Genomic DNA, 26641 nt, shown 5'->3' on the forward strand with positions numbered 1-26641 from the left:
CGCAGAGTGCGCTGCCCTCGTGCTGTGTCATTGCTGGCGTCTGTCCAGCGGCCCTGTCGCTGGTCGTGGTTGAGGTGGGTGTCCGTAGCGGGGGTGGGGGGCGGGGGGCCAGGGGGACAGCGAGGCGGGCGTTCAGGGGCTCAGGGCGTCTTGTTCCATCTTGTTGTCTTGTGCATCCAGGACAGCGGCGGGTTCTTCCAGGTCTTCCCATTCCACCAGGACGCGAGGTTCGTTACCTGGGGTGAGGAGCCAGGTAGGCCGCCGGGTTTGGGGCGGTAGCGGTTGCGGGCGTAGAGGGTGAGGGAGCCGGGGGTGATGACGGTGGGTTCCCACTGGACTCGGTAAAAGGGCGCGCCTTTGCTGGTGGTGTGCGCTATCGCTTGTTGTACTCGCTCCTGTTACCCGTATAGGGTGTTGGTGTGTGATGGGACAGGGTTCAAGGCAGGTTGGCGAGGTCCCGTATAGGGTGTTGGTGGTGGTTAGGGCTTTGGTGCGGTAGGTTTCGCTGAAGTGCTTCCATGTGTCGGACGTGGCGGCCAGGTAAGCGTCTTGTTCCTCCTGGCTGAGCTTGTGTCGGTGTGTGAACGTGGTTGGGGGCGTGGGGCCGAGGAGTAGGCGTCTGAGGTGTGCCGCGGGGTTTTGGGGCTGTGCCTGGGAGGCTAGGGGCGGTATGGATCAGGTCTGCGCATTGTGCTTCTGTAAGCGGGTCGAGTGATGGGTCCCAGTCAAATGCTGCGGGCGCATCAGCAGGCGGTGATCCACGACCTTCAGGTTCCCTGACCATCTTAATGCAAGCCCGCTTACGTTGCTGTGTGCCTGGCCGGCGTGTTTGTGCAGGTGCATGGTTCTCGCCGGCGTGGTGTTCCTCCTCAGGCTCGGCCGCCGCGGTGGTGGCGGCGGTGGCGGCGGCAGTGGTGGCCGCGGCAGTTTCTCCGGCGTTGGCAGCCTGTCCGGTGGCGGGGGCGCGCTGGCGGAGGAAGCGGTTAAGCGTGCCCCAGTCGACGGCGGCAGGTGCGGTGTGGGCCGTGTGGAGGCCAGTGAAGGTGTGTCCATCTGGAAGAGTGCGCTGGGCAGCGGTGAGGGGGGGGGGTGCTGTTGTGGGTTTCAGCGTGGAGTGCGAGAGTGAGACGGTTGAGGGCTAGCCTGTGCCGCCTTTGGGCTCTCGGCCATGTGTCTCTTAGAGGGTTGGTATCGATGACACAGGTGCGGTCCGGAGTGAGGAGCTCGCGGAAGTCGCTGGTGAGTTCAAGGAGGGGTTGGATCTGTCGGAAGGGCAGGGCCTGTTCCGCGTCGGCGCCTAGCGGCACGGTGCATGCAAGGAGGGCCGACAAACCGTGTAGCGTACGGCAGTGTGGTATGCGCTGCCCTGTTGGGCCAGCTGCAGGCCCGCGTCTGTGATCAGCGACAGCTGTCGCAGGCTGGTATAGAAGCGGCATTGTGTGCGGAGCTGATCTGCGGGTATCTTCACACAGCCTGACCACTAGGGTTGAATCATGCCCACACCCATGCTCGCACACACTCAACTCTCGTTCACCACACCCTTCATCCGTTTGCGTAACACCTTATGCCGCGCAGCACACCACCTACGTTCCGCCAGCACGGCTCAAGCTGCGTGACCGCGCCACGAGTGCCACCACAACGCCCGCCGCCGCCGCCACCAGCCCCCACTGCACCCACGTCGCCACCTCCAGCTCCCGTTGCAGCACCTCCAGCCCCTTTATCTTCTTTCTGAACTCTGACGCCTCGTTCACCCAGGGAAAGGGCGCGCCGTCCGCGGGCGGCTCCTTGCCCAGGAAGGCGCACAGCGGGCCCCAGCCGTCCATTGGGTTCCACACCAGCAGCTGGCCCGGCGGCACCACCCGCTTCACCTCCGCAAGGTGCGCCTCGTATGCCTGAGGGCACACGAGAGCATCAGAGGCGTGGCAAGGAAAGGCGAGCGAGATGCGGCTTCGGTTGTAAGGGAAGGCAGGTCAGCAGGCTTGTGTACGCCCACGGGATCACAAGCTGCTGGCCTGCTGGCGGCGTGTGTGGTAGCGGTGAGCTCTGCAGTTGTGAGCACGTGCTGCCGCACCTTGCGCACGTGCTCCTTGTCTTTGAAGCGTTCGAGGCCCCCAAAGATGGGGCCCCACACCAGGTCCACCTGTGTGCACACCAGCGATTAGGGTGGGCGTGGACAAGACCATGCTGCCCAGCCCATGCATGCACAGTCATGCGCCAGCAGGCCTATGGGGGGCCATGCGGTACGGCAGGCGCGCGCGGATGGACGAGGCTGCACGCCAGACCTTGCCTCCATCCTACCGTACCCTTGCACCGCACACGGCCGCGTATGTACATATGCGCTGTTGGCGTTATGCATAACCACGGTGCACACGCAGATGCGAAATGCGGGCGCGAGCCTACACGACAGGTGCGGCTCGCACGCACACACTGACCTGCACCTCGAAGATTTTGCGTAGGCTCCCAAACACGGGCTCCAGCGTTACCGGCGGCCGAATGCTGAGCCCGGGCTAAGGGCGTGGTTGGAGCGGGAGCAGGCGGGGGTGATTGATAAATATGCGCGGTAAGTGTGGGTAGCAAAGCCTGCTGTCTTTGGCTCGGGCCCACCCTTGCCTGCCTGGGCCCATTCGTATGCACCGTGCAGCCCTGCACCCTCGCTCACACCGGACGTTCACCCACGCACCTCCATGACCGCCCATACGGTCTTGAGGCAGCTGTCGTACCACACGTCAAAGCTGTGCCGTACCGTCAGGATGACCTTGGCCTGCACGCAAGGCCAACACGGTGTGTGATAGGCGCGCTCCACCCTTCCCACACGTGCGGCTGTGTGCAACCTGCACCCCGCGCCGGCACGCACATGCGCCACGGCCCACACCTTCGGGTTTGCAGCAAGGAGCTCTTTCCACACGGCTGCCGCGGGCCAATCAAGGCATGCGGTGTAGTCTCCCAAGATGGAGGTCCAGTCAAGGGGCCGTCCTGCGGCCTTGTCGGCCGCCGCCTGGGCCCAGGCCGCTGCTTGGGAGTGCTGGTGCGCAAACACCTGAGGTCGCCGTACATCAAAACAGATGGAGCATGGGGCTATGCGCGTGCGCCTCGACGTGCAGTGTCTATCAATTGTCGATTCTGTATTTGTTGAGGGGGCGGGGGTGCCGATTGTGCCGCTTCGAGGGGATGGCCGCGTGAGGTCAGCGAGAAAGTCAAGGCGGACGAGGTGACGGTCTGAGTCTCGGCTCGCTTGTATGCCGCGACGGCTCGCGCCCATCTCTCACCTCGTGCATGTGATGAGTCCTGTAACCTAGCTTGTCCAGAGCAATTTTAAGGCTCGCTGTCCCGGTGCGCGCCCAGCCGGCTCCGACAACCTCGACATCGCCGACTGACCATGACTTGTCGGTTTCTGAAGACATTTACGACAATCAATCAACCATAGTACTGCGCGAACGTGACGATTTCTTGTGCGCGCTAGATTTGCAGCTTCGCGGCAGTTGGTTGAGCTTGGCAAGGACTAAACGCAACGCGTTAATAACGTGGACTTGATAAATCATATAGAGAAATTTAACGACGCCGTTCCGGCCATGGCCCAGCTTGGCCGGCCAGCAGGCCAGGCCAAGTCGGGGATGTTGCAAGGTGCCATGGCCAATGGGATCCCGGTGCATGCTCGTCGGTCGGGTAGTACACTCCAAGCGGACGCGAAGTCCAACAGTGCGTACTGGGACAGCTTCCCAATCCACTGAACAAAATGGTAAGGTACGGTACACGCAGGCGCACGTAAGCCTTGCAACAGCCGGTTACTTGCAATGCCGTACCGTGCCCACACCCTATGTTGCCTCTGACGCCTCCTCAGTACCGCAATGCACACGGTATCACGGCGTGATCACAGCCCAGATAAGTATTGGAGTTAACGGCGATCTTCGCGTGTAGGGGCTCTCAAACACTACTGTTCATAGACGTGCTTGCGCTTTCAGATCTCTTTGCATCGAACTCTCCCAGGCACAAGTCGCGGATGCTGCCAGCCTTCCTGCCTCGAACAATTGGAGTCCAGCCGGCGCTTTGCCATGAGAAATCGCAATCCAAGGGTCAGATGCCATGAAGCAGCTGCCCCCCCCCCCACGCTGCCCCCCCCCCCCGGATGGTCAGGCGCATGCACCATACGGTATTCGTGCAATCGCATCAGCAATTGAACCAGGGAACAGGGCCTAGCCCACACCACACTCCACCGTCTGAGCTCTGAGGCTGGGTGCCCAGTGGCGGCACATCAACATACCGTAGCATTCATGCAGCAACAACACTGGTGCTGTTAGCGACCAAAGGCTGTGCTCACACGCTGGCCCCGAACGTCACACAGTCCGGTCTCACACCCAAACATCGATGTCAAAAGAAGGATCAATTTGTGACAGAAATATTCAGTTGGCAACGAGGCGCACGCACAATTATTGAGGCCTGCATGTATCCAGGACAGCACGGCCACAGAGACGGTCTCACATCAGGAATCAAGCAAGCATACAGTTTGTGCACGACATCCAAGCGCAAGGGCATTACTACTCGTCATGAAGAAACCTGACAGCATGCCCTGCCTCTTCACTTGGCGCCCGCACCCGCCCGCGCCCGCATCACCACAGCGACCGCTACGCCCGCCGCCGCCACCAGGCCCCACTGCACCCACGTCGCCTTTTCCATGGCCCCCGCCAGCTTCTCCAAGCCCTTCATTCGCTCCTTAAACTCAGGCGTCTCGTTCACGTAAGGGTAAGGCGCGCCATCCGCGGGCGGCTCCTTGCCCAGGAAGGCGCACAGCGGGCCCCAGCCGTCCTTGGGGTTGAAGATCAGCAGCTGGCCCGGCGGCACCACCCGCTTCACCTCCGCAAGGTGAGCCTCATAGATCTGAAGCACAGGACAGCAGAAACGGCTCGGGCGAGGGAGCACATGACATCGAGTACCAAACGCGCAAAGGAGGCACAGGGACAAGGATTTGCAGTGACTGTGCCGCGGGCGGCAGCTGACGGATCGTTGCTTAAAAGCTTGCGATTCTGTAAGATTGCAGCCGCGCTCGATCGTGAGCGGCATCAGCAGCCCCCCAAATCGCGCTTGCTGACTTTGCCCCTCACGCAAGAATCAACCAACTACCGTACGGACGCACCTTGCGCACGTGCTCCTTGTCCTTGAAGCGCTCGTAGCCGCCAAAGATGGGGTCGTACACTAGATCCAGCTGCGCCCGACACACACGTGTTACAGCATATGCGCGGTACTTGCCACAACAACGAAAGCAATGGGCTCCCCGGCTATACTCCTGCAAATGGCCCCAGCAGAACTAGCAATGCCGCAGGCGCAGGCGCAGAGCCCAATTCACACACGCTCCATCCAGTGCTTTGCGCGCTCGCTCACCTGCATGGTGAAGAACTTGCAGAGGCCGCGGAACATGGGCTTCAGCATCGCCGGCGGCCGGATGCTCAGGCCGAGCTGCATCGTGCATGAATGCATGGATTGGAAGAGGGATGTGTGGACAGAAGAAGGCGAGAGGCGTCACCAAGGCTCGCGTAGTCGCGGGGCGTGCCGCAGGCCGCACATTCGCTAGCGCCGTGTTCCAACCAGACCCCACATCCGGTCCTGACGCACCAGCACTGGCTCCTTTCCCACCGGCGACCCTTCCCCTTGCCTTCCGGCAACGCAGCACCGTGCCGCTCCGACTTTGCACTGGTTTACATTCATGCTCGAAATTGACCCCAGCCACCCACCTCCACGACCGGGTAGATGGTGTCCAGGCAGCTGCTGTACCAGGCGTCGAAGCTGTCGCGCACGGACAGAATCACCTTGGCCTGCAGGCAGCAGGCCACGCACATCGCGGCACGGCAGGGAGCAAGAAAGGCGGCGCTTGCTTGGCACTGCTGTCTCTCACCATACGGTACTGCGTGACTTGATACGCCGCAAGCCACCACGCGCGCAAGGGGCTGCAAGGGGTCGCCAAGGAGCACTTGCAGGGCGCGTGTTTCACCAGCTGCATCGCTTTCCCGGCGCGCCGAAACCAAAGTCGCAACCGTTTCTGGCCAGCACCGCACCTTGGGGTTCGCGGCTAACAGTTCCTTGTAGACGATGGCTGAGGGCCAGTCCACGCAGGCCGTGTAGCCCCCCAGCACGGCGGCCCAGTTGATGGGCCGGCCCGCGGCCTTGTCGGCTGCCGCCTGCTCCCATGCCGCCGGCTGAGTCTTCTGGTGCTGAAACACCTGCGAGCACGCCCGGCAGCGGGAAAGGGGAGGACGGGGAGGGGGGGGCGGGATGGGCTAGGGGCACATGTTGGGCGGGGAGGCAGCCAACGGGAGGCGGGTCAGAGTGATGCTTGGAGGTGACACATGCATGGGCAGACTGCGGTGACTTTGAGCCGGCTAAATCCAGGGCAGGCGGGCGGACATTATGATAACACACCTCACGCATGTGATGAGTCTTGTATCCGAGCTTGTTGAGCGCAACCCACAGGCTGGTCGTTCCAGTGCGCGCCCATCCCGCTCCAATAACCTCCAAGTCGCCGACCGACCATCCTTTGTCGCTGGAAGATGACATCGCCCTCAATAACTGAGTGGTAACACTTTGCAGAGAGCTCCGAGGAAGGCTCACGGCAAACCAAAGTTTCTTGCGACACCGTGACTTCGCAAGAGTTCTTAGCAGTTAGAGCACGTACGAGTATTTGTGTCGCAAAGCGTAAAGCTGCAGCTTCACGTCTGACGCAGATGACGTGAATGCGCTTGAGGCGCTGACTGCATGAGTCACCCGATGGCGTTCTACCACAGTCTTCCGCAGATCCCGCTGTCGAGTGTGTAGGGGGTGCCCGCGGGGGTTTATTACGGACGCGGAAATGGTGGCTCCGGTTGGTGATGTTGGGTACGGGTGCAGCAAATATGGCTTCGGCCAGGGGTGTCGAGTGTACGGTATGATGAAGTATACTTGGCGTCAGCGGGATCGGCGGGCTCTGGGGACTGGCATCGGCACGCAACGGACTGTGTCCGGAGCCTCCAAATCAGATAGGCAAGCGGGAAGGCGCCAGCGCAAGGCAAATGCGTAAACATCGTACGACACTGTCAGGTGCGGAGGTTGGCCAGGGATGCAACTGGCGAGCGTTGGCTGGGAGAGGGAGCTGGGCGGGCGTTGCGCGGAGGCGGGGCACTGCCGCACTGGATGTGCCCGGGAGCACAAGTCCCTGCCTCGCTCCTGGTGGAACGGCGTATCCTGAGTCAGTCTGGTAGTAATGTAGCATAGTTGGGAGGCAGCAAGGGCGCTGGTGAGGTTGTCTGGCATGCAGGCACACCATGCTATGCCAGCACGCCCCATGCGGCCAGGGCGCAGAGACGCCACACGTCGTGAGCCCGAGCGAGGACGGACCCAGAACGGCTGTGCGGCGGCCCCAACATGTAGGCATGCATGTTACAGTAGGGACTACAGCAGACGCGCAAGTCTGCGCTTGAACTGGGCTTTGTGTTGAGGGGCCTCCTCCTCGCAAGGGACTAGATGGCTTGCGTCTCAGTTGCACTGCAAGTTTGTGGTAGTACGGACATCCTGCGATTGGCAGCACTCAACGCGCACCGTTCGACGCCGCCATACATAGCGCTCGCACGCACAGGGTCACCTGCCTTTCTTCTACGCATTTTTGTACTGAACTAACATAAACCCACCACATGCAACTGTTAACCTTATTGTCCGCCGCCACTGGGTGAGCGGCGCAGCACGTCTGCAAGATTCAACGGCTTGACGCCAGGGGATGGCGGTCGCCCATATGTGCTCCCTGCGGCGTTCAACCCGGAACCGCCAGCACCCGCATGCCTCCTAAGCGCGCCATCGCCGCTGCTGCTCGCGCCGCTGAGACTGCTGCTCCGGGCCCCAGCACCGGCAACGGCCACCGTCACAGCACCAGTAGTGTGGGCCCCCAGGAGAGGTGATCCTTGCGTGCCAGGCTGCTGGAAGCTGCGTCGGACAGCTGCCGTCGATGCCGAGCCCCCAGCCGTCAGCGCCAAGGACGCGCTCGATGCCGAAGCCGGAGCTGCGGCGCCCGTTGGACTGTGGACTGGCCCACTGCTGCTGCCACCACCTCCGCTGCCCGTGACCAGCGTCGAGCCCCAGCCTGACGAGCTGTCGCCGGCACCGGCATTGGGGGTGGGTCCACCTAGAGCAGCAGCTGCCACAGACTGCTTCATGGCTGGGTGTGGCACTTGCTGCTGGACCCGCCGAGGTGGCGAGCCGCCGTCCGCCGCCGATCCTGCCAGGGCCGCTGCAATGGAGGCGGCAAGTGAGGGAACTACCGCGTGCGCCGCGCCTCTTTCCGCCGACGCCTGGGAGCCCGTGGCAGAGCCCATCCGCTGCCGCTTATTCACTCCGTCTGCTGCGGCTGACGAGGCTGAAACTACAGGCTCTTGCTCACCCTGCCCAATGCCCCTCCGAGTGCCCTGCCCCAGGCCCAGCTGCGCATCACCCAAGTCGCTGTCGCCGTAATCCTCCGTCGACTGCTCATCCTCTTCAGGCATGCCTGCAACCGCGGCCGCGCGCATGCGAGTTTCGAACTCCGCCTGCGCCGCCGCCGCCGCTGCGGAAGCAGCTGCAGCCGCTGCCAAGTCCGACACGTGTGCCGCAGCGTACCGTGCTGACTGTGCCGAGGCCCCAAAGTCAGCGCTTCTCGGTGGGTGGCCGCCGCCACCGCTGCTAGAGGCAATGGCAGGGGAGCTGGCGCCGCTGCTGTGCCGCGTGCACAGCGGCACCCACGCAGCTGGCGGCGATGAGGACGCATGGCTGTCATCCGCCGCCACAGCCAGTGCCTCGCCGAGGCGGCTATGCGGCAGGTGCTGCCGCGTAGGGTGACCAATGGAGGTGGGGATACGCACGGGGCCCACCATCATCGGCACCCCGCCACCTTCACCCGCCGGCCCCTGCGCTTGCGCCGTCGCCGCCCCGCCGCCGCCACTGCTTCCCACGCTGTACATCTCACGCACCGCAGCCACGTGCATCTCTGGTGGCACTGGGTCCACAGCCGCACCGCCAGCGCCCACACCGCCATTACTGATGCCCGGCGCTGCCGCCGCTGCTCCGCCGTACGAATACGAGTTATCGCCGTACACGTGGTTGTCGTACAGCGTCACGCCGAGCCGCGGGCTCGCGGTGTTACTGTACGGCGCGCCTGCCGCGTCCGCAATGGACTCGTCACCGAAAAAGGAGCCTTCGGCTGCGGCCGTCGCCGAGGGCGGCTGCGAGCTCGGCTGGCGCAAGAGGTTGTGGTGGTGCTGCAGCTGCTTGGGGTGCAGGCTGGTCGGTATGGAAGGGTGCTGCACGCTTGGACGCTGCGGCGGGTACTGCAACCGCCACATCGCGCCCTCCTCGTCCGGCTCGGCCGCATCCTCAACCTCCTCGTCCTGCTCGGCCGCATCCTCAACCTCCTCGTCGTCGGCTGCAGCGTAGCCCCAAGCACCATCAGCGGCAGTGCTGCCGTGCGCAGCTGGTGCCTCCATGGCTTTGTCGTGTGGCAGCAACTGTGGCTGTGGCTGCGGGGCTGCCGACAGCGCTGAGGCCAGGCTAAAATGCGTCACGACAACGGGCGCCGCAGCATGGCCCCTCACATCGGCAACCCCGCCACCGCCTCTGCCATCAGCTGCCTGCAGCTGCCCAAGCAGAGCGGTCAGGGGGCCGCCCACACCGGCGCCGGCAGCAGCGGCCGCCTCGGCCGCCTCCGTGACGCTGGGCCGCCTGCTGCTCCGCGCCGGGCTCTGCAGAGCCCCGGGGCCGGCAACCGCCACTGCCGGCGCACGCGGCCCGTTCTGGCCCGGCCACCACAGGTCATCCCGAGACCGCTGCACCGCTCCTGCACCCAGCGCCTGGCCGCTGACCTCCCAAGCCTTTGCGGCTGATGGCCCCGCCGCCGCCTCGGCCTCCTCCTCGTCGTCTTGAAAGACGAATGGCGCCACGCGCTGCGGTGAGGCAGGCCGCTTCTTACTGACGCCGCCGCTAGCCACGCCAGCGGCGGCGCGGGAGCGGCCGGAAGCATGGTGCCCATATCCGTCGTCGCGCTGGCCAACGTACATCCCACTGGCCTCGGCATAGCGGCCGTCTTGAGGAGCCTCAGGCACCGGCGGCAGCGGTGACTTGGAGCTGGAGCCGGGTGGGGAGGGCGATGACTGTGATGGTGGCAGCGAGGCCGGCGACTCACTGATCGGCGACTGCGGCTGCGGCGCAGGGAAGCTGAACGAGCCCGGTGCGCCCCCTGCCGGGACGGCCGCTGCAGCTGCCCCCGCCACTGCAAGCACCGCTGCGCCCGGCGGTATGGAAGGCTGGTGCGGCTGCGGCGGGGGCGGCTGCGGTGGGGGCGGCTGCGGCGGGGCCGGGCCGCGCTGCGGCTGGCCGGGAGCAGCGGCGCTCCTGGACGCCGAGGATGGGGTCGAGGTGAGCTCTTGCAGTAGCCGCGCCTGCCGCTCCTGCAACGCACGGAGCGCGGCGCTGAGCGACTTGGCATCCATATCGCTGATGCTCGCGCTGGCTCCCATGCCCGCATCGCCGCCGAGCGAGGCCGGTGCGCCGTGGCCACTGCCGTCATCGGGAGCGCCGGCGGCGATGTGGCCCTGCGCGGCTCCATCGGCACCGCCCGCGAGCTTAATGCCACCGAGCGCGGCCGGCGGCTTGGAGCCAGGCGGCGACGTATCGAAAGCGTAGCTGGCACGGAACATTTCGCCAGCGCCGGCCCTGCCAGCGCTGCCGCCGCCACCGCCTGTTCTATCACCGGTGTCGGCACGGCTGGGCGGCGACTCACGTGGCGGCGACTGCTGCTCATAATATGCGCGAGCGAGCTTGATGCCGCCAGCGCTAGGCGCGTCCGCACCATCGCTGCCGCTGCCGGCAGCGCCGCCGCTGTCCCGGCTGCTGTCCCCAGTGCCATTCACCCTGTTAGAGGAACCCGCTGTCAACCCGTGCGCGCCGCCGGGCCTGGCTCGTTCGTCAAATGTCGGCTCACGCTGCAGGCCGGGTGACTCAGAAGGTCCGGGTTCGTGGGCGTAGGCGAACAACGCCGCCGACGGCTTGAGGATTGCAGCCAGCTCGTTACTAGCTGCGCTGGTGGAGCCACCACCATTACTGCCCGCGGCGCCAGAGGATGCTGACGGGTGCGGCTTGTAGCAACCGCGGCCGGTGCTGCTGAGGCGGATGGCATCCGGCGTGGCTGCGCGCCTGCGCGGGCCCGACGCCTTAGCCCACGCCGCCGCCGTCATGGGCTCCGGCGTCCTATACGGAATACGGTACAACAGAGTTTGTATGACTTTAGAAGAGGGCCACCTGGCTGCAGCACGGCAATTGCCAAGCGAAAAGGACCGAAACCCATATATGGATGAGAGAGGAAACAAGACGGATATGCGTGCACACTCACTTTGAGCGCCTGATGCTGGGCGCCGCTGCGGGCGAGACCGAACGCTCTGACCCACGCCAAGCGGCGGGCTCGCCCCCGCCGCCGCTGTACCGCGGCCCGCTGCTGTCGCCGGACACGCCAGATCCAGTGGTGAGCCACGACGTCGCCATGGCCCGCCGCGCCGAGAGCGCGGCATAGCTGCCGCCTCCCACCTCGTCCTTTTTACTCAGTATGCCGCCCGCATCTGGCCTGGCTGCGCGGGCGCCACTTACGCTGCCGCCGCCAGCGCCACCGCCGCCGCTATTGGTGCGGCGCTTGTGGCCCCAAAACACGCCGCCCATAGCCGCAGGGTTCATGAGCGTAGCACCGCCGCTGCTGCTGACAGCTGCAGCACCGCCGCCAGAGGCTGCCTCGCTCGTTGACGCTGGCGACGGTGCCTCACGGGGATGAGCGCCGTCGCCGCCGCCGCCACCGCCGCCGCCGCTGCTGCTGCCTCGAACACGAACACCCCCGCCGCTTTCTGAGGTGTTCCGCCAGGCGGCTGCCGAGCCCCGGCCTGCAGGTGGCGTGGCAGCGCGGCGCGCCACCCCACGACCGGTCCCCACCCAGGCTGGGGAAGCCGCGCGCGGCGCGCCTGCTGTGGACGCGACGCCTGATTGCTGAGGCCGGGTGCGAGCTCCGGCCGCGATGCGCCCAGGCGGCGTGCGCGCACGTCGCATGCCCACGATACCACCGCCTGGCTCCATATTGTCCACCATAACCGCCCCGTTCGCCCAGCCAGGGCTGGCGGCGCGCTGCCGCTGTCGGCTGCCCGCGCTGTCGCTACCCACGCCCGCGCCCGCAGACTGTGCCCTCGCGCAGGTCTTCAGCTTGGGCGACAGCGACGGCACGGGCGGCAACAGGCCCGCCGGCGACCGCGCACGAGCTGATGACATGGGGCTATACTGCAGCTGTGCCGTGGGGGAGCCGCAGGGCAGGAACACGCCACCGGTCATGCCGTGCTTCGCTGGGTAGCCCACGCCGGCAGGCGAGCTTGGCACGGGGCTCGGGCTGCGAGCTCGGCTTGCGATGGCGCCCGACGCCAAGGTCCCGCGCAGCTGCGGATGCTGCGGCTGCGGTGCATGCATCGCGAGCCCGGGTGATCCTGTGACACGAGCCACGTGCGGGGAAGGGGGCACTTAGAAGCAGAAACGTGCGACGGAAAGGAACCACACCGCTCCAAGCTAGAAGGTTATAAGCTGGAGAGCTGGAAATGGGGTCGCATGTCACTTGTTGCGCTATAACTATACTTGTCACCAGGCTGCCCATGTGAAACCCTGCGGTGCTGAATCTCGGTGCTCACCTGGAGACACGTCGGCCGCGAGAGCGGTCACCGTCACCAGTGAGTGGTGTGGCCCTGGCTGTGCCGCGGCCGTCAGTCCCTCTGACACCTCCCTTGAGCCCAGGGGCCCTCCAGCGCCAGCCCGGGCCTCCATGGCCTCAAACTCCTGCAGCTCAGCCTCCTCGCGCTCCGCTGCTGTCGGCCCAGCCGCCGCCTCGGCGTCCGCAGGTCCACCGCCCTGCACGCTGGTCCTGGGTGTGCCGGCGGCGGCGGCCGCCGCTGCTGCAACCGAGGCAGCGGCGGCGGATCGGAGCGCGGCGGCGGAAGCGCCGGAGGTGCGGCCGCCGTGCAGCTGCAGCCGGCCGCTGAGTGCCTCCAGGTTTGGGTCGCTCTGGCGCACCACCGCCACCAGCACCGAGATCTCCTCCTCCAGCTTGCGGACCTGTCAGGTACGGTGGTGGCAGGTTGGGTGGCGTAAACCGTGGGCAGGAGTGAACGGTCGATTCAGCAAACGGAAATTGCGGCGTTCAAGCGTCCGCAGGATCCCGGTCCAATCACCCGCCGGTTTACCCGGGAACCAACAGCGGACCGCTCACCTGCTCCTCCGCCGCCTGTCGCGCCTCCTTCTCGGTCGCCGCTGCTTTGTCCAGGACCGCGTTGCGATTGCGCAGCAGCGCCGAGCGCGACTCCAGCTCACGAACCAGACCTGCATTACCATGAGGCCCAGGGGTAAGTATTCACATTCTTGTAACATACGCATACGGTGGCAACAACTGCACGTGCACACAGCCCAGGCCGATGTCCCAGGCACCGCCAACGCACGCACCGGCCTGCTCCTGTGCTAGCCGCTCTGCAGCGGCCAGCTGCTCCGCCGCCGCGTCCGCCCTTTTCGCCGTCGCCGCCAGCTGCTTGTCCTTCTCCGCCTTGCGCCCATGCAGGTGCTGGTGCTCGCGCTGGAGGCGAGACGCGGGCAAGCACACCGCACTCGCATGGTTTTAATTTTGACGATCAATGTGTCCCATGCCCTGCTGGCCCTTGCCGGATAGCCGCCGGCCATCAAAGGCGCATACCAGCATGGTGTTCCACGGCCACCGCGCTCCACAGCAAGCTGAATTGTATACAGGCCTACACCCCAAGGCCCGCGCCCCCACGCACCTGCAGCTTAGCCAACTGCTGCTGCACCGCCGCTGTCTCCGCCTGCGCCGCCTCAAACTCGCGCCGCAGGCGACCTTCCCGCAGCGCGCCGTCGCGGCGGGCTGCCTCCGCCGCCGCCAGGGCGTCCTCGTGGCGCCGTTTGAGTGCCGCGTACTCAGCCTGCACCTGCGCATAGCAGTAGAAGGCAGGTCAGAAGCCAGCAATGCAGTGCGTTGGATAAGGCTGAAGCCGGTCGCGGTGTGTGATAATGGGCCTGCTAGTGCTTTCTGAAGCACGGCCGTGTACGGATTCTTACCGCTGACAGCGCTCCCTCACGCAGCGCCAGTTCCTCCTGCAGCTCCCTATCGTCCGACTGAAGTGCCGAGTGCGCCGACTGCAGCGCAAGGCAAACAGGTTTGATTGCCCATTTGCACGAGCTGGAATGCGACGCAAACTACAAGCTGCTCGAAGCATGATACAGTATATCGAATGGTCATGCGGACAATGCGTGCACCCAGCCCAGGCATCACAATTCACAAACCTGGAGCTCCGTGTGCGCGGCCCGCAGCTGCCTGAGCTCTTTCGCGGCCTGCAACGCAGCCGCATCAGTACGAGTAATGCGAACTGGTGCAGTCCCTCGGCGCGCGATCACACAAGTCCAACCACCGCGAGCCTTCTTCCATGCCATGGCCCCGTACCCCGGGCCCCTGCGCTCTGTGGGCTGGTTTTGGGTCTTGGTTAAGTTGGAGTTGGAATATCCTACCCCATTCTGCCCACCCACATGCTCTGCCGCCGCCAACGTCTCGTCCAACGTGCCGTACAGCGCCTTGTTTTGCGCCGCCAGGCCCTCATTGGCTGACTTGGCACGCCCCAGCGCCGCCGCCAGCTCTGCTCCCTGGCCCATCGACTCCTTCAGCTTCTCGCGCGCGTCCCGCAGCTCCCGCGCCAGCGCCTGCAGCACGCGACGCGTGATTCATTCCGTGGACCCGCCACATGCGTGTTGCAAGTGACACGACGGTGCGCGAACGCATTGCATGTATGCGTTACGGTGGCATGGAGGGGGTATGGGTCTAGGCATGCTGCGAGTATTGGGCCCCGGAAGTGGTGCATACCTCGGGGCCGGTGCTGGCGTTGCGGCGCTGCAGGTCTTCCAGCTGGCGCTGTAGGTCGCCGCGAGCGGCCTTGGCGCCGGCCAGCTGCGTTGTCAGGTCCGCAACCTGCATGATGAGTTGAAATTCCGCTATGGATAGGCAACCCGCATCGACATACGTTCGCGGAACAACCGCCATACCGAGCAACTCCCAACGCGCGTCTTGACTTCCTACCGTGACGATGCATAGCCGCCTTCCGCTTGCTTTCCTTACCTGGCCTTCCAAGCGCTTGATCCGTGACCTGGCCGCGACCACCACGTCACCCTGCCACCCCTGCACCAGACCCGACGTAGGCAAGTCCGCGCTGCCGTTGTTCGGCAGCCCTGGAGTATCCGCAGCCCGCAGCGCAGCCGGCGAGCCGCCGCCTCCTGCCGGGACCAGCCGCGGGCGCGCGCCCTTATGCGGCGAGGGGCTGCTTTGCCGTTGCACATGTTGCCGCATGGCGCGCTGCTGCCGCTCCGTTACCACTCCAGCCGAATCTGCGGTAGGTGCGAGCAGCACCTCCCCACCGACAGCCCTCTGCTCGGTACGGCGGGCCCCTGGCGATGGTGAGCGCGCAGCGCCAAGCCGGGCTGCGGCAAAGCCCGCAACGGCCGCAGCTGTGGCGCTAGCGCTTTCGCCAAAGGCGTCGTCGCCAGCGGGTGCAGGGGCCGACTTGGCAGCCGCATCGGCATCGGAAGGCAGTGGCGCGGACGCCGGCATTTCCGCGGGCAACTCCCCGCCATGAGTCGACCCCGTACCCGCCATTGTGATGTTCTTTGCGGCAGTCTCCGCTTCATGCGAACCCGCACTGCGCTTCGCTTTAGCGCCACCGCCGGGCAGTGCATACGGTGCTGCGGTAGCCGGGTCAGCCACGACAGCCCCGGCGGTGGCTGCCACAGGCTTTGAGCAAGGCGTGGCGCCGGTCGTCAGCATCGAGCCAGTGGCGGTAGCTGAGCTCATAGCACCCGTGTCCCCTGCGCCGACGGTACCATCGACACCACCAGACGTGGTGATGGCAGCGGTGGCTGTGGCCGTAGTGCGGTCGGGAGTGGTGGAACGCTGCTGCTTGAGCGCCCGGAGCGCAGCGGCACGCGTAATAGTGTGACTGCTGCTGGCGGCCCCGGCGCTGCCGCTGCGGCTGGACGGGCCGCCTGCCGCCTGCCCGCTGCTGGTACCCCAACGCTGCGTGGACCCACGTGGACTCCGGGGGCTGCCGCGGGGGCTCCCGCGCTGCGCCGCCCTCGGGCTACCCGCAGTCGCAGCAGGCGCCCCTTCCTTGCCTGGGCTGCTGATACGAGCGTGCCCCCGCCCGGGGCTACCCGGGGCAGTGCGCCCTGCCCCATTGCCACCGCTGCTGGCGGCCCCCGACGCGCCTGCGTTGAGGATTAGTTTCGAGACGCCAGCCCGAGCCTCACCAGCACCTAGCTGCGGACCTGGACTGCTGCTCCTGCTGCCACCGTGCGGAGAGCCATTGAAGCCAGGCCCGAAGGACGCTCCGGCAGCTGGCCCCTGCCTCACCGCCAAGCGGATAGCGCCTTCTTCGGCGCTGCCACCATGACATCCTGGCTGCAGGGGCGGCGGGCTCGCGTCGCGCTGGCGGAGGATGGCATATGGAGGTGAGGCCGCCGGCGCAGGCGCACCGGCCGCAGGCCCTGGCGCCACGAACGCGCCCAACGCAGGGCGTGATGTGGCTGTTGCCCCTGCTGCTGCAAACGCCACTCCGGTTGCTGCTGAAGCTGTTGTTGCTGCCGGTCCCAACTCAGGCTGGCTGGTGCGCCCCACAGCGGTCAAAGGCGTTGCAGGCACACCAACAACTGGCAGCGGTAGCTGCAGTGATCCGGGCTTGAGCAAGCCTTTCGGAAACACTAGGGACGGCACCACCTGTGAAGTAAGCAAAGAAGGGACTCAACTCTTTTACTGTTCACACACGTAAAGAAACCCCGTCGTGCATCAAGCGCCCACAACTCACCGTTGTGCCTGCCAGGCTGGCATCCCGTGTCGTTGCGGTCCCCAACAGGCCTGTGACATGTGCATGCCGGAAGGACACAGAGTATATCACAAGAAGTCAGCCTAATCTGTGGCGTCTAACCTCTTGGCTCCTTGGTTACCCGCCAGCCCGCCCCGCCAGCCCTCCCCCACAGGCCCAAGTACTTGCCGCGGGGCTGCTGCTTCTGTGCGCTTGAAGGGCGTTTGTCGCGCCCTGAGCTCACATCTCGTTGCATAAAGTTGCTAGCGCTCCTACGGCCAGGCCCGGGACAACGCGTGTACTTAGTCGGTGTCCACAGCACGGCGCGGCGTCTGCGAGGACGCACCTAGTTGGGGACTTGGCACCGACGCCCCTGCCCCGACTTCCCGAAGACATTATCCTGCTAAGCACGCGGTCCACCGCATCGCCTCCTTGCGCCATGGCTGCTAAATACACGCTTATGTTGACCGTCAATCCGTGACTCGCGGACTCATTGATATGACATGACAAGCTGTACAAACCATATTGCAATGAACTTATGCTTGTGAACAAGAATTGCTGCTCAAGATACTAGCGACCGAAGAACGCGGATGCACCGACAGCTCGGAATCCACGCAATGACGTTGTGCACGCAATGAACGTTGTGCACGCAATGACAACTTGATGAATTGATGAATTGATTTGACAAGTTTGAAGAACAGCCATATTTAAGCCTCGAGAGTGCGCAAAGCCATCTAACCAAACAAAGCCCGGTGGTTTGGTCTGTCACATCACTTCAACACCATCCTTTAAGTCATTTGCCAAGGTTGTCTCCAAAGCAGCCAAAATTCCCCGCCGGAGGCCTTCTGACCTGGCCACTTGGGGCCTGCGCCGCTTTTTTCTCTGCCATTAGTTCATCGATGCCAAGCTCTTGATATTATTACCTTAGCTGAAATCAATCCAGGTTCTGCCAAATACGGTGGTATTGCGCAAAACGAAACAGCATTATGGCCGCGCTGTCTGCGCGGCTAGGCAAGCTAGCGCCAGCGGCGCGTGCTGGGCTCACTAGCTGTGTTGTCATGAGCGCGGGCGACGTCATCTGCCAAAGTCTTCAGCGGCGTGGCAAGTGCGTGCGCGCCTGCGTTGCTGGGGGGCTGGGCAGTGGACTGGGGACGCACGGCTCTTGCCGGCACAAGTAACAGCGCCACGGTGGACAGCGACGGGATATATTGCAGTTCTCCGTCCATATACCTGATTCTGCCATAACACTGGGGCCAGGGCTCGCAGCAATACTGAGTCGCGTTGACGCCTCCGCAGGAATACGCCGTATGACTGGAACCGCACAGCCCGATTTGGGCTGATTGGCCTAACACTGCATGGACCTTACTTCCTGTGGGGCTTCCGTATGATCGACGAGCGGTTCGGACCAGCGAAGAACTTGGGCACGGTGGGTGACGGGCGTGGCATGGTAACTCAAGGCACGCGGGTGAAAGGTTGCATACGCAGACAGGATCTGGGGAGGGCTGGTTTGGCCTGAAACGCCGTACGGCTCCACGTTACTGCACCTGGGTCCCACATACATGGTCAAGTGGGCCCTTCTTGCCAGCTGACAGCTTGCAAGGACACAACACCTTGTCCTGCATAGCCGATTGTACGTGGACAACCACGGCATCAAGGCTGGTGTGCTAACAAGGTATGACCATTTTCCTCCACAGGCCATCCGAAAGACTGCATTCGGGCAAGTCACGCTGTTCCCCTGCTATCTCGCTGCCTTCTTCACCTATATCACCATGCTGGAGACGGGCGGGAACTTCACGGCGGCAACGGACAAGCTCAGAAATGGCTTTGCACAGGCCTACGCTGTCGGTGAGTCGTGGCAGTGCAAGCGACAGTCCGGGGATGATTTGCGCGTGTGTCCTTGTCATTAACCTAAGTAAGTCCTGCAGGCACGCTCTTCTGGCCGGTCGCGAACGTCATCAACTTCATGTTCGTGCCGCCGACCTCTCGTGTCCTCTACGTCAACGGTGCGGGGCTCGTCTGGAACGCGATGCTGAGCGCCTTCAACGCCGGCGCCGCACAAGCCGCCACGATACCTGAGCAGCCCATGCAGCTCAAGCAGTAGGGGGAGCAGCAGCAATCGCAGTTGAACCAACGCCATCGTGGTGAGCAAAACGGATACAGGAGTGCCCCCTGAGCTGATCGGGTATGCGTGCGGCAGTACGCGTGTTTTGCCTATGAGGAAGACCTATCTACTGAGTGCGAGTTGCGCGTGTGAGCTGGGCTTGCTGTCGGGAAGAGAGTACGCATTGTTTGTTGCGAGGCTGTGAAGGCTCGTATTTACCGTATAGGATGCGACAGCCGGTGAGATAAAATGAGTGCAAGGGTAACTCTTCTGGTTTTGCAGCGCATGTGTGCAGGATGGAAACTCGCCCTGTGTGGCTGTTATCGACTGAATAAGTGCTTGAGTGATCGGCGGTTATTGACAAGCGCTTGACATTGGGAGCCGTGTTCGGAGCAGTTCGGAGTGCAAGGGTCACGAACTTTCCTTGGCTCAAGGGGAAAGAAAAGGGTCCCGGCGCCATGGTTACTGCAACTACAGGATATGTGGAGAGCATTGAAGAGTGGTGGTTACGTACGCATGGGAATGCCAAAGCGCGTGGACCGGCGGCCAGCGAGGATGGCCCCGTCGGGGGAATTTCGCGTGGTGTGTGCCGAGCGGTTTGGTGGTATGCGCAGGCGAAGCTCTCAGGCAATACCTGTACATGCATTTCCGTGTTTTGCTACGCCTGCGGATACATGCGCCACGGCCAGCGCGCCTGACCTCCATGTACGGGGCCCGGTCTCCTCTGCGACTTGCCTTCGCTGCACGAGCGCCCGCTATAGTTGATTACCATCCATTCTCGCAAAGCTGATACGCTCTACGTACTTAGTCCCTGTTGCTAAGCACGCCTTCCCCTGACGGGGCCTTAGATGCCGCGGTGAAGCCATGTGCGATAACTGGCAGGCAACCATTGACACCCTGCAGGGTGCAAGCCCTGTTTTTGACAAGCCTAAGCTGTCTCAGAAGCTGTTGGAGAAGCCTCCTTTTCGCTTCCTTCACGATGTGGTCACTGCGGTGAGACCGCGTAGGGTTTGTGGAGGAGCTTAGGACCTAGTCTCCTGTAAAACATCAAAGGCATTCAGCAGCCTGTGCTGGGCAGAAGCGAGCAAGTCCTGGAACTCGGGCATGCCGGGTGGTCCTTCCACGACCTCGCCTGAGTGTCATGGTTTGCTGTACAGGTGCAACAAGCGACTGGCTTTGCGCCAGGGCTGTATCAAGGAGACGAGCTGGACGGCAAGGCCATTCAGGTCAGTGCACAACTTGCGAGCACGCCACAACCGGCGCCTGCCCCCGGCCAACCTGCCAACTGGGGGTGTCATGCTTCCCATAACACAGGAGAAGGATGCCAAGGTAGCGTACCTGAAGAAAATCATCGAGGTGGTCAGCATGGTGCTGGGGGAGCAATGCCCCGCTCGGCCCAACAAGGTGCGGCGTGCCAGGGCCTGGTCATGGGGCCTTGCAAGGGTGATTTCATATGCATGTGTGTCATAGTCTCAAGCTCTTTGATATTGACACGCGCAGATCGTGGCTGGCCTGGAGCCGGAGAACACAAACATCTTTCTGCAGATGCTGGGGCGGGCGTGCCAGAAGGGTAACGGCGCGAAAGCAGTCCAGGTGGGTGTCAAAGGCCCTTGCGCTTCGCAGACAACTTCATATCAAATGCATGCACTGAGCCCATGCTTTGGCAGGGGACATGCTACACGGGTTCCGAAGTACCGGGTAGTCTCTGGGTGACTGGGCACCAGCGCGCAACGCGCAACGGATAACGGATAGCATGGCCTACTGCACGCTGTCACCGAACTCGCATGCAATCACTTGATGCGTGCAGAAAGTACTAGGCGGTGGGGGTGCTGAGCCCGCGCCGGCCAAGGAGGAGGCCCCGCCGCCGGAGAAGAAGCCCGAGAAGAAGGAGAAGAAGGAGGAGAAGCCGGCAGAGAAGAGCAGGGCCGAGGCGTCGCCAGCGCGGAAAAAGGCCGCGGAGCCGGAGGCAGAAAAGAAGTCATCGAGCAAGAGCTCGTCTAGGACGAAGGAGGAGCCGCCGGCTAAGGCGCCGGCGAAGAAGAAGGAGGAGCCGGCGCCGGAGAAGCCGTCCAAGTCAAAGGCCGCGCCCGCAGGTGCGGGCGAGTGGCACATGGCGTTAGGGCAGGGGCGTGTGGGAGTAAACATGGTGGGAATGCTGGGATGTCTTATGGTCATGCGCCGTCATGCCGCTACCCGCAAGCACTGGGTTGCTTCACTGCATCAACACTGCCCTGCCCATCTGTCCTTGCAGCTGAGGAAGCGCCGCCGCCGCCGCCGCCGCCTGCCGCGGAGCCGCCCGCTCGCTCCGCGTCGCCTGGAGGCGAGGACCCGCTCAACAAGAGCGGCAGTGCCGCGCCCAAGTTCCAGCGGCCCACGTCCGCGAGGAAGGCGCCGCCTCGCGTGCCCCAGCCGCAGCAGTGAGTTTACCGGATGGACGCGGCTTAGCAGACACAGGACGAATCGAGCTCCCTACGGCAATGCTTGGGTGGGCAATGGATGGGTAATAGTGTAGCGCGTATCACATTTTAACGACTTTGCACCTCATGTTGACGGGCACTCACTCACCACAGGCCAACAATGCTGGCGGGCACGGGCATTCGCCCCGGCACCGCGACCCGGCGACCCAACGAGCCCAAGCCCACGGACAGCAAGGCGAGTACAGTTGCATGTGGGCGTGTTGACGAGGTGCACGCCGTTGCCGCACGGCGCGCCAATACGGTACTCTGCCGCTCCCTTTACGGCTTGTGGTAACCCCTAGCAAGACCTAATGCGAAGGCGCTAATAGCAACACGCGCGCCATTTCCTTAATCCTCGCTCCACAGGTTACCAAGCCCGTGGCGGTGTTCACGGACAACGCCAAGGACAACAGCGACGACGAAGTGGAGGTGGTGCACGAGCAGACGCCGGTGCTGTCGGGCGGCGCCAACATGACGGGCGAGCAGGGTGTCCTGGTCAAGGACATCCTGGCGGCGGAGAAGGGCCTCAAGGTGCGGCGTTGAGGGTGGCGGGCGGGCGGTCATGTGCGACGCGGGCTTGCCTGTGCGCACGGGGGGAGGGAGGCCGTTGATGGGGAACGGAGTGATTGGGGGACGTGGGGAACGTCTCTGCACACGTGAATCCACGGCGGCGCTCTAGTACTGAAGCGGGGCGGAGCGTGTGCAACGGAGTGCAACACTGCAGCAGAACAAGTTCACGCGACATCCTAACCCTTGCGCAACCTGCCAACACCTCCATGCGGCCACAGAAAGCGGGCGTGGACGCCACCGCGGATAACGCGGACACGTCTGACCAGGGCAGCACCGGTATCATCCTCAAGCGCCTGGGCGGCAAGGCGGCCGGTGCGGGTGCGGCCGCTGCCGGGCCTCGCGCACACGACCCCTCCAGCGTGCGCGAGCTGGTGCAGAAGCTGTGCCACAGCAGCACGCCGCTGGCCAAGTCGATGGACTACTTGCAGGAGGACATTGAGAACATGCGCAAGGAGTATAAGTGAGTTGGCGCCGAATCGTTTGGTCCTCCTCCACATGTATGCCGCCGTCCGGTTGCATGCAGTGCACCCCTTTGCCCGCCTGTCATCCGCTTGTCCGCCATCCTTCCTCTTGCTTGCTCCCGCCATCCTTCCGCTTGCTTACTCCCGCTTGCTCATCTTACTCCAGGTTCTGGCTGACGGAGAAGCGCATGTACCAGGACGAGCTGGCGCGTGAGCTGCGGCTGCAGGGCGAGGCCGCCAACGTGGACGCGCAGCTGGCGGACCTGGACGGCCAGATTAAGCAGGTGGGATGATGGAAGAGGTGTGGACAGCTGCGCCATGCGTTCTGAGCGCCCCTTCCCGGCATACTTGGCATCGCCTCTCCCCGCGCCGTTCATTCGGGGCTTAGCTTACTTCCCCGCAAGCGGAAACGCGTTTATGCAATACGATGGGGGCATGCGCGTATCGTTGTGTGTGTGTGTGTGTGTGTGTGTGTGTGTGACCTGCGGTCAGGCTGTGGTTGTCTGCCTGCCTTGGCAGCACACCATGTGGGACCCGCCGAGACATGCCATGCATGCTACAGCGCGGACAGCCTTCTGGCCACTGACGCACGATGCTCCTTGCGGGGCATTCCTATTGTGTCATTGACAGGCGCGCGACCGCATCATTGGCATGAAGGGCCAGATCCTGCGGAACGACGAGACGCTGGGGAAGCTGCTGGCAATGGCAACCGCTGGGCGGTAATGGGACCAAACAGTGAGCAAGCTGGTCACATGCGAGCGCAGCAGTGGCTGCGTGGCGTTGGCAAACGTGAAGGTTGCCAGGTGCAACAGGTCGCCAAGTTATGGAAGGGCACGTGAAGTGACATGACACAGACAATGTTGTCGGGCAGACCTAGGTTGGAAAAGCTTGCAAATGGGTTGGCGGTAATGGGACATGTCTGTAAGGCCGGGGGTGTGGCCGGGGTAGTAATGCCGAAATGCATTACGACGAGGCACCAGTAGACTCTTTCGTGCGTAACTTGTACATACACGTCATCACGGTGCGCCCGTGGGGATGCACTCTGCACCTGCTGCAAGAGTGATGCCAGGTGTTAATTGTGGGGCCTGTAACCAATGCCCGTTTTTCTGGCCTCAGAGTTGCACAGACGTTCTCACCCCACAGCATCCGGGAGCTTTAAACTACCTACTTTTGGGGGGGGGGTAGCCCCCCTTCCCCGGAAAGTTGTAGTTGGCAAGATTAGGTGACCGTACGTAGACCTGCGCGGCGAGAACGCAATCGCGGAAACGCCCAATCGTTCTCGCCTCGGGGCCTGCATTGGGCGCCGTTAATCGCCGCTCCCCACAGATGCTAGCAAGCCCTGGTGTGGCTGCGTGGGAGGCAGGCGGGTGATGGGAGCTGGAGGCTAAAGAAGCCGGGCAACGATGAGCATGCGTGAATTGCTCTGAGCTTGGGTCGAAAGATCTGGCGCCCGGCCGGCCGCCAATCCGCCCGGGCGCCGCCCCGCGTCCAGCCTCATCCGCAAAATCGAGCAGGACAAGTTAAAGGGCCATTTGCTTTAAGTCTACTCTCAGGTGACGCCCCCCCCCTGCGCTGGAGCTCTACCAGCAGCTGCACATCCCGCGCTCCGCCCCAATCCTCAAGCAAGGACTCGCGAAGTACCGAACGGCGGAGTTGGGTGATTGGGCGCTACAAAGTATCTGCCGAAGAGGAGAAGCCACAGTAGGTGGCCTGATGTGTGCGTCGCTAGCAACGATGCAAGGCAGGCCTGGGCTTACAACTGAGCAGGGTTTTCATCGACCTAGCAGCTATGGCTGATATCATACATATGTTTTTCACGGTGGGTGGCAGATGCAGCGCGACAGGCGTTGCTGGACCCGGTAGGTACACCTTACTGCTCCTTCGGAAGTAACAAAAGGGGGGCTTGCCGATACGCAAGGAAGAGGGCTGAACCCACATCGACTTGCACGTTGTGTGCCATGCCGTGCTGCATAAGTGCATGTCATGTTCATGAGATGCATGTAACTCCCACGTTGGTAAATGCAGGCTTTAATTAGACACCTGCATAACTGTCATGTCCACCACTTCAAGAAGCCGTACATACCATGGCCCCATCCCAGTACCACATGACAACGCCAGATGGCGCATAGACGCCGGGGAACCTTCATACCCATGCATTGGTCAGACGGCGGGCTGCGATTGGCCTGGTCGCGCCCACTGCATGCATACGCAAAGTCGTAGCCACACCCGTGGAGCCATGCATGCTGGCTGCCACCGCACGAGCCTAGACTCCCTTTGACCATCATCCATCGTGACACCGCTAGCCCGCCTTCGCATCAGCGCCAGCAATCCCAGCTTTTATTTCGCGCTGGACTGTACTGCAACACAGTCTTCGAATCTCCCACGCCCCAACACCCGCTGCCGGCACCCTGACCATCCTCCACCCCATCGCTGCTCCCTCCCGCCTGACACCGCCGCGATCTTGCCCGCGTGCCAGAACGCGATGCAACCGCACGAGCCTCCATGCTCGCCTCCTCCCTGCTCCTCCCCGCTCCTCTTCGCCTCATCCCTTCTGCTCCCTTCCCTTCCCCTCCCTTCATGACCCACGCCCCGTTCACCAGCCGCTCAGGGCTTGCGGTACAGCGCCAGCATGCGGTACGCGTCCTCGTGCTCCAGGTCCACGCCCATGCGCATCTCGCCGTACAGCGCGATCTGCTCCAGCCCCGCCAGCTTGGCCAGCAGCTCCAGCTCACGCACCGTGTACTGCCTGCGGTTGCGACGTGTGGTTTCAGGGGTGTGGTTGCTGGGGAGCGGGTGTGCGGGGTTGCGGGGCGAGGGGGCCGGGCGGGCGGGTTTGACTGTCGCTGGACCGGTGGATGCCGTGCGCGCCCATTGACGTGCGGACAGAGGGCTGCTGCCCCGCACAATGAAGCGGTGGCCAGGCACCCAATGACATACCCCATACGGCACAGCCTGCCATGAACCTACATACGACCTGGCCCTGTCGAGTTCATTGCCACGCACCTGTACGGCACCACCTCCTCCACCGAGTCAACCACATCATCGCCGCGCAGCACGTTGATGGTGACGGTGCGGAAAATGATCTGGGTCACGGGGTCAAAGTTGTCAAACTCGGCGCCCCACTCCACAAACACCTTGTCGCCGTTCTCCTGCGGCAGCTCCCACACCTCCTTGCCGCTCTCGCCGATGATGAGCGTGCCATCGAACAGGTCCCCGGGATGCGCCATCTCCAGCAGCAGTATCCCGCCTGGTCGCAGGTGCGCCGCGGCGGAGCGGAAGGAGGATATCGCCTGGTCGGTGTCGAGTAGGTGCGAGAAGGTGCCCAGCAGGCACATGACCATGTCGAATGATTTGTGCGGCAGGTCGAAGTCCGACATGTCGCCCTGCACCAGCTCCACCACCTCGGCCGCCTTGCCGCCCTGCTTGGACAGCGACTTGCGCGCATGGCCCAGCATGTCTGGTGACAGGTCCAGGCCCACCACCTTGGCCACACCTCCGCGAGCCAGGCCAGCCAGGTGCCGAGCGGGCCCGCAGCCCAGCTCAAGAACGGAGGACAGCTGATGCTTGTTGTGCTGCTTGTACACCTCCTGCAGGAACTTCACCTCCGCCTTGAAGTCACGGTAGCTGAAGGCGACCTCATACAGGTCGGGCCGGCTGTAGATGGTGCTGGGGGCCGACGTGCTGGGCTCGTTGCTGGCCTCCGGTGCCTCTGACGCTGCGACCGCACTGGTGGGCACGTACCGTGCCCGCCGCGAGGCGGGCCCTCGCCGCTCCGACTTGAGACCGCTCCGCGCCGGCACCGTGCTAGCATACACCGCTGGCCGCTGCCTGCCTCCGTGGGCGCTTGCCACAAGACCAGGAATGCAGTGGCTGGCGGCAACGCGACCAGCCAGCCGACTCAACCGCAGGCGCTGCAACATAGCTAGCCGAATATGTATTTATGGTAATAGCGTTTGTTGCTTATAAGCCTGTTGAATCCTGCGGCACCAAGCCGAAAGGCCCTGTTGTCGCGAGGAGCGTGCCGACCCAAGAGAAGAGCGTGCTTGTGTGTTTCGCTACAAATGAGGTGTTTTCTTAAGCATTTCCAGCCCATTCCACGCGAGCTGTCGAAATCGGCCATGCGAGTCTGCAATTCGCTGCCCAGACCAA

At 63.5% G+C, this 26641-nt stretch overlaps 7 protein-coding genes across 7 annotated transcripts in view; 3 read left to right on the forward strand and 4 right to left on the reverse strand.

Annotated features, from left to right (window-relative positions):
• Positions 1-714, forward strand: part of CHLRE_11g467734v5 (uncharacterized protein) — a 1954-nt gene extending 1240 nt beyond the window's left edge. The window contains exons 2-3 of the mRNA XM_043067498.1: positions 6-74; positions 181-714. Of these exons, the coding sequence (XP_042919495.1) occupies positions 6-74; positions 181-279 (168 nt within the window). The 3' untranslated portion in view covers positions 280-714. The remainder of the gene's footprint in view (positions 1-5; positions 75-180) is intronic.
• Positions 715-1444: 730 nt separating this feature from the next.
• Positions 1445-3513, reverse strand: CHLRE_11g467735v5 (uncharacterized protein). Its single transcript, XM_001699458.2, has 6 exons — positions 3267-3513; positions 2873-3037; positions 2681-2761; positions 2433-2507; positions 2072-2140; positions 1445-1892 (listed from the first exon to the last, which is right to left on the reverse strand). The coding sequence occupies exons 1-6, from the start codon at positions 3273-3275 to the stop codon at positions 1584-1586; spliced, it is 708 nt and encodes a 235-aa protein (XP_001699510.2). The 5' UTR covers positions 3276-3513; the 3' UTR covers positions 1445-1583.
• A 141-nt stretch (positions 3514-3654) lies between these two features.
• CHLRE_11g467736v5 (uncharacterized protein) lies at positions 3655-6672 on the reverse strand. The gene is made up of 6 exons (XM_001699459.2): positions 6409-6672; positions 6045-6209; positions 5724-5804; positions 5374-5448; positions 5129-5197; positions 3655-4872 (listed from the first exon to the last, which is right to left on the reverse strand). The coding sequence occupies exons 1-6, from the start codon at positions 6541-6543 to the stop codon at positions 4573-4575; spliced, it is 825 nt and encodes a 274-aa protein (XP_001699511.2). The 5' UTR covers positions 6544-6672; the 3' UTR covers positions 3655-4572.
• Positions 6673-7389: 717 nt separating this feature from the next.
• CHLRE_11g467737v5 (uncharacterized protein) lies at positions 7390-17510 on the reverse strand. Its single transcript, XM_043067499.1, has 14 exons — positions 17251-17510; positions 17094-17176; positions 16908-16957; positions 15170-16819; positions 14918-15022; positions 14587-14757; positions 14347-14394; positions 14122-14199; positions 13827-13991; positions 13498-13624; positions 13268-13377; positions 12693-13113; positions 11372-12494; positions 7390-11229 (listed from the first exon to the last, which is right to left on the reverse strand). The coding sequence occupies exons 1-14, from the start codon at positions 17343-17345 to the stop codon at positions 7668-7670; spliced, it is 7788 nt and encodes a 2595-aa protein (XP_042919496.1). The 5' UTR covers positions 17346-17510; the 3' UTR covers positions 7390-7667.
• A 94-nt stretch (positions 17511-17604) lies between these two features.
• On the forward strand, positions 17605-19680 carry CHLRE_11g467738v5 (uncharacterized protein). The gene is made up of 4 exons (XM_001699419.2): positions 17605-18009; positions 18201-18330; positions 18599-18749; positions 18830-19680. The coding sequence occupies exons 1-4, from the start codon at positions 17891-17893 to the stop codon at positions 19003-19005; spliced, it is 576 nt and encodes a 191-aa protein (XP_001699471.1). The 5' UTR covers positions 17605-17890; the 3' UTR covers positions 19006-19680.
• A 105-nt stretch (positions 19681-19785) lies between these two features.
• Positions 19786-23595, forward strand: CHLRE_11g467739v5 (uncharacterized protein). The gene is made up of 11 exons (XM_001699420.2): positions 19786-19998; positions 20163-20231; positions 20320-20409; positions 20506-20598; positions 20813-21098; positions 21257-21422; positions 21576-21657; positions 21828-21992; positions 22250-22491; positions 22659-22776; positions 23123-23595. The coding sequence occupies exons 1-11, from the start codon at positions 19870-19872 to the stop codon at positions 23213-23215; spliced, it is 1533 nt and encodes a 510-aa protein (XP_001699472.1). The 5' UTR covers positions 19786-19869; the 3' UTR covers positions 23216-23595.
• Positions 23596-24214: 619 nt separating this feature from the next.
• CHLRE_11g467740v5 (uncharacterized protein) lies at positions 24215-26546 on the reverse strand. The gene is made up of 2 exons (XM_043067500.1): positions 25496-26546; positions 24215-25238 (listed from the first exon to the last, which is right to left on the reverse strand). The coding sequence occupies exons 1-2, from the start codon at positions 26410-26412 to the stop codon at positions 25097-25099; spliced, it is 1059 nt and encodes a 352-aa protein (XP_042919497.1). The 5' UTR covers positions 26413-26546; the 3' UTR covers positions 24215-25096.
• Positions 26547-26641: the final 95 nt, after the last annotated feature.

Source organism: Chlamydomonas reinhardtii, chromosome 11, assembly GCF_000002595.2.
Source record: "Chlamydomonas reinhardtii strain CC-503 cw92 mt+ chromosome 11, whole genome shotgun sequence".
Taxonomy (NCBI): domain Eukaryota; kingdom Viridiplantae; phylum Chlorophyta; class Chlorophyceae; order Chlamydomonadales; family Chlamydomonadaceae; genus Chlamydomonas; species Chlamydomonas reinhardtii.